Source organism: Ailuropoda melanoleuca, chromosome 2 (genome assembly GCF_002007445.2).
Source record: "Ailuropoda melanoleuca isolate Jingjing chromosome 2, ASM200744v2, whole genome shotgun sequence".
Taxonomy (NCBI): domain Eukaryota; kingdom Metazoa; phylum Chordata; class Mammalia; order Carnivora; family Ursidae; genus Ailuropoda; species Ailuropoda melanoleuca.
Window position 1 is genome coordinate 172945381 of NC_048219.1, and position 10565 is coordinate 172955945.

General features: G+C 37.5%; 1 protein-coding gene across 19 annotated transcripts in view; it reads left to right on the forward strand.

Moving 5' to 3' along the window:
* The window catches only part of MAP2 (microtubule associated protein 2), a 283955-nt gene extending 273758 nt beyond the window's left edge, over window positions 1-10197 (forward strand). For all 19 annotated transcript variants that reach the window (XM_034655081.1, XM_034655088.1, XM_034655089.1 and 16 more), the window contains 3 exons: window positions 1868-1949; window positions 5922-6034; window positions 6256-10197. In XM_034655081.1, coding sequence (XP_034510972.1) covers window positions 1868-1949; window positions 5922-6034; window positions 6256-6471 — 411 coding nt within the window. In that variant the 3' untranslated portion in view covers window positions 6472-10197. The remainder of the gene's footprint in view (window positions 1-1867; window positions 1950-5921; window positions 6035-6255) is intronic.
* Window positions 10198-10565: the final 368 nt, after the last annotated feature.

The window sequence follows — 10565 nt, forward strand, 5'->3', positions numbered from 1 at the left end:
CTTGTTGCTGCTCCACATGTCCCCTGGTCTGGGAGCTTGTCACCCTTGCATTTTTGCTGGTGGGCTTCCCATCCTTCTCTGTAAGATTATCAGCAAATTTCTTGCTTTCAGTTGTGGAATAAAACCTTACTGGGCCACACCATGTCTTTCAGGGGGATGGCAAACCCACCTCACTTGCCAATTTTGTTTGCTGGCCTTTGGCTTCAAGGTATCTCCTCATGCCGTCTCTACTCCCCTGCAAATGTCAACTGGTCACACACTTATAGCTCCATTTCAATTACTCTTGAGGCAAAAACTCATAGACTTGAAAGTACGCAAAGTGTAATGTCAATCTTTTGTGCATCACTATTCATGAGTTAGGATATCATTTGGATTAATGCAAAACTCGTGAAGCACAGTTCATCTGTCATTCAAAGTGAAAGGATTCAAGTCCCAGTATAAACTTTGTCTTGATGGGATTTTTTTTTTCTGTGTTTTCAACTGAGTGGAAATAATATCCTTGAGAGGAAGGGAAAGATGAATCCATGTTTCTCAAACATACTTGAGGCAGAGCTGAAACAGGCAAACTCAAGGTAAAGGAAACATGGTTCTTCACAAAATAAGAATAATAAAGGTGACCCAGGCTGACTGTTCTACAGATCCTTGTCACCTTAACTTCAGATTCTGGTCATCTGTGACAAAAGTAATTTACAGAGTAGCAAGTCCAGAATTCTTGCCTGTTTAATAATTCTTGGCTCCTTGCTCCTCAGCTGGGCAGAGATGGAGTCAAGCAGTGAAAGGGGAGACAAGCCAGTGCCTTCTACCAGGAGCTGTCACCTGTTGCTCGAAGTAGTTCCACTGAGCTTGAAAATGTCACTGTTGTAGGAAGTCCATAGCAAGGTTTGCTAGGCTCCTTAAGGATGCTGAGCAAAGCCTCAGGATCAGTATTTACATTGACACGGTGGGCCTCCTCCCTGTGTCCTGACTGTAAGTACAAACTATGTGGTACTCTCACAGAAGCAGTCTCAGTCCTGGGAAATACCTGGAGGGTGTCAAGGGTGACCCTTGTCCTCTCCTACAGGCCCTGCTGGCCAAAACAGCTAAGTGGCAAAGGATAAATTGAAATAACTAACAATCTTAAAGCAAGTAGGGGAGCTTCCAACCTCCAAAACAATAGTCTTAAACTTTCCTCTAGAGAAGAATCACTTGTTCAAATATGCAGATTCTGTGGCCGCATTTCCACAATGTCCAATTCAATAATACCCTTTTACTTCTGATGCCAATGGACAATAGACCACAATTGGAAAAGCACTGTTTCTAATATGGGGAGGGGAGATAACTTCGAGAAAAAAAATGTTGCTACCATTTTATAATTTGGTTGATAAGAAAAATTCCATTTAGCCAAGACATGACAATAATATTGTAGAAAAGCTTCGAGCTTTCTTCTTCTTATATCTTAAAGCAGTGTTGGTCTTCTTAAATCTATGAGCAGTGTTGGTCACTTTTATTTAAAAATAATTTTTTAAAGAATAATTCATCTCTTCACTTGGCTCTTTGCTTATGGAAGGGTTTAACATGGTGTGGCTTCATTCTCTGAGTGGAAGCTTGCCTTATTAATCCAGGTGTTTCTATCCTCTTGTGGCATGATCTGTTTTCTACTAATAAAATCTTCTATTCTAGGGTTTTCTTTCATTTTGGTCCTTCTTTCCAACCAAACGTGGGAGGACACTGGGAGGTTATGTTTTCCTATGTGTGTGTATGTACTTCAGTTTGGGTTTCTGTGTTGCTGTACGTTGTGAGTTTGGATATGTTTCTGGATTTTATATATGAGCTTGGCGGCTTGTCTGTGTCTCAGCTATTTTAAGCATATTTTATGTGGTTCATACAGGTCCAGATTGTTACCAAGAAGATAGACCTAAGCCATGTGACATCCAAATGTGGCTCTCTGAAGAACATCCGCCACAGGCCAGGTAAATAAATACTCCTTGGTAGTTTGGGAAATGTTAATTGCTCAAGAAATCAACAAGCATAATTCATGTTGTGAAATACCTAATTGGAAAAAAGTCTCAAAACCCTGAAAACTCATGCTTCTATTAATAGAAACTTAAGTTAGAAACTTTAAGTCACCTTCATTTGAACAAGTAAACTCAATTTATCACAAGGAGGCCACATATCATAGGATAGGTTCAAAATTAAAAGGTATATAAGATGCATTTATCTCCACATACTCAATATGCTTATTGGAGCTCTTTTGAAATATATGGTCTATAAAATACCTTGGGCCATGTATTCATACATAATTACATGGATTGAAAGCAGCATTTCCAAAGATTTTTCATGGAAGTATTTTTTCTATATATGTGAAAAAAGATTGTGTTTAAGCAAAGCTGATGAAAGTATTTATCTGCTAAATTTCTCAGGTCCTATAGTAAGTCAGTAAGCACTCTGAATCCTCAGCAGAATGCAGTGTTTAATTGACCCATCGCTTGACTCAGTGCTTGTCCCAACTTATTACCATTGGCCTCTTGTTTTTCTAGAAAATATCAGACTAGTACTCTAGAATAGGACTAGTGTTCTAAACTACAATTTACATTCATACTTGTTGGGGATTTTTTTCCTCTTTAAAGTGTAAATCTAACATATTATGAGTCATTTTTTCTCAGTATCATTATTATATATTTTTGCTAAATTCTGCCTCCATGCATATGTAAATAATGGACAACTGTAAAATTTGTCATTTTCTTGAGGCTATTTTGACAGTATATACCATTGAATTATAGAAGGACAAGAGGAAGACTTTGGTATGCTCGATATCGTAATTAAACCAGGTAACAGGTTATTTCCATTAATCACTGTCTCAAATGTTATCAGAAACAAAGTATAAGAACGATCGAGCCCAAAGAGATTTCTAACCAAGAAAAGATTATTAGAAAGAATTTATTAGTTGAAAAATAAAGGTAGATAGGATAAGTTTCAAAATGGATAAATGCTTGGAAACATGTCTAGAAGTCAGGCTTCACTTTGACAAAGGGTGTTCATAAAGCAAGTCAAGGAGTTAGAAAATACATATGCAGAATCTCTACTGGTTCACAACCCTCTTGGGAGCTTGCTTCCCTGGTGTAATCTGAAACTGGCCCCTGTACTCAGAAGACTGGAAGAAACCGAAGAAAGAGGCAGGCCACTCCAGGTTAGTAGGTGGCAGTTTTAATAAGTAAAGGGAGCTTACATATGAGGCTTCTCTTGGGTAGCAGCAAGATGGATCCTCACACCCGCCCACCAAATCTTAAAAGTTTATAAAGAGGCCTTAACTAGGTTTAGTGATGCGTGCAGTGTAGGTGTTCTCAACACCACATCATTATCTCAAGGCTCTGTCCTTGGAGCAGCCTCTGGGAGCAGGAAAAGCAAGCAGGGGAGGGAATGAGAAGCCTCCGAGTGCCCAGGTCCAGCTTTCAGGTTAATCAGTTTTCACGTCTCTTTGTAGATGTTCCCCAACAATCTCCAGTACTAATTTCAGAACCATTACCCCGGAATTAACTTCTCTGTCATTCCTGAGGCGGCAGGGACATGGTCTCTTGCTGCATATCTTCACAATTCTACTCTCTATAACTCAAGCTTACAAACACTTAGTTGACCTTGTACTGCTGTGTCAACAGTATGACTGAAGTATTTGGCCGTACTGCCTATTTTCTTCCAAAATGCAGAAGAAAATATTAGATTCTTTAATTTAGATAGTAAGTATTCCTTTAGCCCGATTCAACTGGACTCTTGATGTACAGGAAAATATGACATAGTTAAGGAAGTAGTCTATGTAAGATTTATTGGTCATAAAAGACTATTATCATGGACTCCCACCTATTTCTAAATCTAGATCTTTCTTTTATAAGAACTGAATCAGATGACTAAATTCATAAAAAAGTGTTAACACAATGATCCTTGACAATGGCAAGCTTTTCACAAAGTTGGAATGTGGAATATCTAAGGAGAAAATAAAGGAAACAGTTCAACACGTGGAATCCCAACTTTAGGACATATGGAGCTCGATAAAGATTATAGTCCTTCACAATTCCTGCTGCTGGTAGTTGCCAGAATTCTTCGGAGGCAAAGGCATAGATCTGTGCATTCACATGGCTTCTCTAACAGTTACATAAAAATTTCTAGTAGGATTTCAACAAAAACAGACTTCTCAAGCTTCCTTTTCTGAAGGAAAGGAAATATTTTGGGTCAATATTACATTTTTTTTCTCTTTCTCAAAATAGAGTTCAATAAAAAATCATAAAAGCTTTCAAGAGTCCTTTCAATTAGCGGCTACAAAAAAAATAGAAAAGATCCCAGAAAGTTGATCTCATCAAGTTGAAACTCAACATCCTCCAGCCTCTAACCAAGATATGTATGTTTTATGAATCACCCTAATCCCATCACAACTAACATATGAGATCCATATGGCTAGGTGAAATGTTGGAAGAATAACACTTCCTGGAATAATGCATATTTTGAGGGAAGGACAAGTACACGTCTCCTATAAACACAAGTTAAATAACAATGTGCACATCCTGAAGCTTCAAGAGAGGAATGAAAGGATATATCTTCAAAATGTAATCTAATAACACCATATAATTTCAAGGGCCCCCTGGCCAGGTAGTTGGGTGTCAATATATAAATGTCTAGGTATCATATGAGAAAAATACTACAAGGTCTAAGTCTGTGAAGACTTAACAGAGCTTTCTTTTGACCTTCAAAGATAAATAAGCATCAAGAGTCCAAAATTAAAAAATCTTCCCCATGTTTCTCCCAAGTCAAAATCCTGAGAGAGAAGCAGTAATAATAGTAGATGTTATTTACCACTGGCTTTCCAAAGAAATGCACACAGACAAAACCAAATTGCTAATGAAAGTGAAAGCAAATCTCAGGTGGAGCGGTAAAGGGGTCTAATTCAGCTTCTTTTCAAGTCAAAGACATCAGCAGACCCTCGGAGTTGCTCAAGGACAGGCTAAAGGACAATGGGTACCTACCGGGATTGAATTCCCTACATTTACAAGCTGGGAAAGGCATGCAGAGATAGGGGCACCACTCTGCACTCTCATCTATCAGCAGATCCTCAGGTTTCAGACTAATTACCATTTAGGGAAATGGCATGGTCAAAACGGTGTCCACATTATCTGATCAAAGTCGGTGTCAGATTTGTCCTACACCATCTGTACAAGAGTAGGATTTCCTAAGGTTCTCTTCATCTCACTCCATCTGCTAATGATAATGGGAAACTCTCAAAGCTCACTAGTCATAAACAACTTAGCTTCCAACTCCAATTTCATCAGTCAAGATGTCAATGTTGAAAATTTACAAATGAATGTATAACCCGTATGTGTACCATTTCTAACCTAATAGGGTTTTTTTTGAAAAGTGACATATTGCCATCAAGAAGAATAAAAATCTTCATTTCAATTTAATTTGCTCCCTTAAGAGTAAGAGAATAAATGTTCCAAGTTTTAGAAAGGACTAACTAGGATATTTCCATGTGTTCTTTTAAAAATTTTTATTATACAGATAAGAAAGCCCCTATGATATTGTACGTTAGACATGGGTAGATTATGAAGAATTTATTAGTTGAAAAGAAAAGGTAGATATAATAAGTTTCAAAATAGGCAAGTGCTTTGGAAACTTATCTAGAAATCAGGCTTCAGTTTGGCTTAGAAGAAAAAGATATTAATATTAATACGTAGGTCAAGCCATATAGTGGTACAAAAAGGATGTCATTGGGTGATGTGGGAACAATGGTATGGACTAGAAATTCTAAAAAATTCCTTTCATGTCCATGGTTAAAAAGATAGTAAATTAAGTCTGTGCTTTATGATGATCTATCTACTATAATCATTTTGGGGAAATAGTCACCACAAGTAGAAGATGTCATTGTAGCAAGGCATTTACAAACCTTTCTTCTCTCACAGGTGGTGGGCGTGTGAAAATTGAGAGTGTAAAACTGGATTTCAAAGAAAAGGCCCAAGCTAAAGTCGGCTCACTTGACAATGCTCACCACGTCCCTGGAGGTGGTAATGTCAAGGTAAGAACCAAGGTTGCGAGCTGATCCTGCCTTCTGCTTTTTAATCCTTCTGAAATACTCCTCATCAAAATTGGTCACAGATCAAAGACCTGGACATATAGGATGTAGGAATGGCAGAGCTGAAGAAAAGTGACATTAACATCAGCTCTGAGACATAGTGAAAGATCTAGGGGCCAGTTAAGATGCTTGAGTTAACAAGGACTGATGCTTGTCTTGAACAGATCGACAGCCAAAAGTTGAACTTCAGAGAACATGCGAAAGCCCGTGTGGACCACGGAGCTGAGATCATTACGCAGTCCCCAGGCAGATCCAGCGTGGCGTCCCCCCGACGACTCAGCAATGTCTCCTCTTCTGGAAGCATCAACCTGCTCGAATCCCCTCAGCTTGCCACTTTGGCCGAGGATGTCACTGCTGCACTTGCTAAGCAGGGCTTGTGAATATTTCTCATTTAGCATTGAAGTAATAATATTTAGGCATGAGCTCTTGGCAGGAGTGGGCTCTGAGCAGGTGTTATATTCATTCTTTACGAACCATAAAATAAATAATCTCATTCCCAAACTGTAGTAATTGTTACAATTTTATAAAAAAGAAAAAAAACAACGAATAGTATATGCAGAAATTGACTTGATATCCATTTGCAACAGGAAGACACTGGCTTTACATGAGTACAATTGGACAATTATTTTTGCTCTGCTCTGTTTTGCATGGAGTATTATTATTTTTAAAAATTGCATTTTTACCTTTCATGTGCCTGAAGGCTATCCATACATTCTGAAAGGCCTTGTTGAAATCCAAGCTGCTCATTCCTCTATTCTGTTGCTGGGTGAAAAAATAAAAGCTGCCCATTTTAACTTATTACAGGTTAAATTAAATCAAGGAGTCTGATTGCAGGAAGGAAAGAGCATGTAAGAAATAAGGTTTTTTTTTTTTAAGTGTTATTTTGTATAAATGGGAAGAAAGATTCAGTTAAGTTATTAACATTTGGGACCTGGATAATTATATCAGAGTATAAGTCAATCCAATAAATTATTTAACTAATTAAAAATAGTTACGAAGCATTTGAGCTGTGGTTGAGGAAGCGATATCAAAGTGCATCTCTTAGGAATGAAGCACTTTCATTAGGATGGACTCGTGTCTGATTAGAATGTCAGTTGATCAGCTAGATTTGTGTCCACACTACCAGTTTCACACTCCCTTTCCATCTGTTTGATACAGTATTATAGATATAAATATATATATATTTCTCTGTGGCCATTTGTGATACTTCCTCATATACTTGAATATTATACTTCCTTATTCACAGTATCTGTGTCTCCTGCACCCTTTGGTGTTGCAATTTTAGGTATGTGAAAGTAGATGTTAGCAGGGTTCTTTCCCTATTAAAAAAAAAAATACATTAAAAAAGAACAAAAAGTTTTAGCATGAAGTTGCTTCCTGTAACAACTCAGAGCTGTAACCCTGTTTTAGTGCCAGATACAAGTCTCTCCCGTGATGCTAGGAAAATTTATTTTTCTTTGCTTTCACCAACATGGAGTTTGTGGGGGTGGGTCCAGTTATACATTAAAAGGGTTTGCAGATTGTTGGTTTAAGATTTTGGATTTATCTCATTTTGAATTATGGAATAGTTTGGGTTTTATTCCTGTAATCATTCATGAAACAGACTTCTTAAGATTTCTTTTTTTTTTTTTTTTCCATTTGCTAAAGTTGAAACTAACAGAGGGAGTTTGGGACATGTCCCACTCTTCCAAACGGCTCCTGCTAATTAAATTATCTGATAGAAAATATTTGGCTTCCTTACCCAAAGTAAAGATCCCTTGATCAGAAAGGACAAGTACAGTAATTCAAGAAGCTATAGCTACAAAACACTTGAGATACAGATATCTAAATCAGTTTTTCGGGGATTCCTACATTGCCCTCTGTGAAGGAACACTCTATGACCTAGTGTTACTTATCAACAGATAATACTGGTCTCACTGCATCTACAGTCTGGGAAATCAAAAATTAGTTAATTCCTCTCATGAATCATTCATTTTAGACTTGTAAATAAGCAATGAAATAGTCAATGGCCTGAATAAGCAATCAGTTACCAGTCTGGGTGGATATTTTTTAGTATTTTATCTGTTCTTTTTCTTGCTCGGGGCTGGTAGATTGTATCTGAACAGTTAAAGGCAAATAGTCTGGTAGGTGTCGGATCCCCCGTGAGCCTAATCAATTCCTGACTATATAGGAGGAAAAGATGAGCATGGATGAGGCAACGAGGAAGTATAATAGCATCTAGGAAAGCAGCCAAGGGATGCAAAGACAGAGAGACACAGGTGCCATTTTGTGACCTACTGGATATTGCAACAAATGTGACTTCCTCCAAAAAACAAACAAACAAACAAAAAGCAAACTCTAGGAGCAAAAACATAGCATTCATTCTCAACTAAGAGGTTTTACATAGGCAAACATGTCTGAAAATGTTGATAAATCAATTATTTTATATGACAGTCAAAAAATTAGAAACTACTGAGTTTGACTGTGGATGTGTCTATTTTCTGCCTAATAATTGCTGTGATGTCGATTTGACCTATCCGAGCATTTCATTCATCAGCTCCGCTTGAAATGCACCACAAAATCGGAGAAGGAAGAGTAGTTGTGTGGAGACCTATGGTATTTTCTTATATGTTTTGTAGTGTTAGTGATTAAAGTTCTCTAGAAAGAAGGAGTTAACAGCTAGTTAGAACAGTTTTAACCTACAAAATAAGTATTTTTTACCAACCTGGTTTAAATTTTTTATAAAAGTAATAATGCTTTACATATTAAAATTCCATTTCTTACAAATACATGCCGAAGATACAGATTATATAAAGCCCTAAAATACTAGATTTGGCATTAAAACAAAGGTTTATTTCAAATCACAGCAAAATTATAATGAATAAATGCCCTTCCTTTGTATGGAAATGTGATTTTTTATAATATTAACAAAAAGAAACTGATAATTTGTGCCATTAGAAGAGAGAAACACACAGGCTAAATGTCTTCTTATGGGAATAGGGGGTGGAACCTATCTTGCCTTCACTCTCAAGATTAACGACGCAAATTAAGCTTTTTGAACACCACTCTTGTGGGGATACCCATACGCTGATCTAGAAATTAAAGCTTCATAGTTCCAATTCTAGATCTATTACTGCCAGTTTCTCTCTGGCTTTAGCCTTTGAGAACCTGTTTAAGGATACATAAGTAATCCAGAGCTGTGAAGAGTTAAAAGGCCAGCTTCTTCAATGAACTCACTCCCTCTGGGTCACCTGCAGCCAATAATTGGGTACCTTATAATGATGCAGGGAAGATCCGAGTTGATGATGAGTTTCAAAGGCCCTGTTCATTTAGGAACCAACTCTCTCTGGATTCTCCTGCTGAATTCCAGCAGGGTGATAGGCTGAAATCCCACCCACAAGAAAGACACCTGTGTAACATCAACTCGGTATGGCTGAAGAAGGCTGAAGAGAGAACTTCATTAAATGGAAGAATCTACTGACGATAGCTGGCCTTCTCCACACATTCATACGGTAACAGCAGGAAATGAGATCATCAGTCAAAATATAACATCACGTCAATATTGTTAAAGAAATAATCTTAATGCAGTTGATTCTGACCTTGCTACAATTACATTTTTTGTCCTATTTTTCATGCCGCAAAAATGAGGAAAATAAACTTCATGGTCTAAGTAGCCAAGAAGAAAAAAAAATAGATTCATGGCTTGGAAAGGCAAATTCTAGGCATTCCTTCCAAAATTGATGTGCTAAAATCAGCACTGATGTTTGTTTTTTTACACCTAGGATTTTTAGCCTGGGTGTGTAGGTTGAGGCCAAGTCCCTCTGCAGGAAAAAGCTTATTTTTAAACTCAGAAAATGTCAATCATGAAAATCTACTTCAACTTTAGCAAAAAGAAAAAAAAAAATCAACAAAAAGTATACTCTGTATGCTGGGATTCCAAGGTTCCAACATGCCGCTACAAATCTCTGGGGGGTTTCTTTCTTCTGATAATTCTAGAGCCTGTTACCATAGAAAGGCATTTCTTCAATGGCTGGTTGTAGTTAGTTCATGTTTTTCAATCAAAATTTGCAAATGTATTTGTTGCTGTATAGTGATTGTTTTGCAAAATAAAATTGCTTGTCACCTAACTTACGGTTTCAGATTGTTTCTTCTCTGGTAAAAAGATATTACACACACAAACATACACACATATTGCTCAGTCCAATCAAGGAAAAATTATGACGAGAAGGCTACAATTACCTCCCCACAGTGTGTCAAGCTTTATCTACTACTGTATTTAGCAGGATGCTATCTATTGCAAGGGACAGAAACTGAAATCAACTTGGCTTAAGCACAGAGGCAAATTTATTGGCTCAAGTAACCAGCAAGTCAGGCCTCAGGCAGAATCTTTCTTTTTCTGACTCTGTATCCAGGTGTTCACAAGACAGCATCAGGAGTCTTTCTTTTTCCAAATCTTAGCCCCGCTTCTTCTGTGTTGGTTTTATTCTCAGGCAGG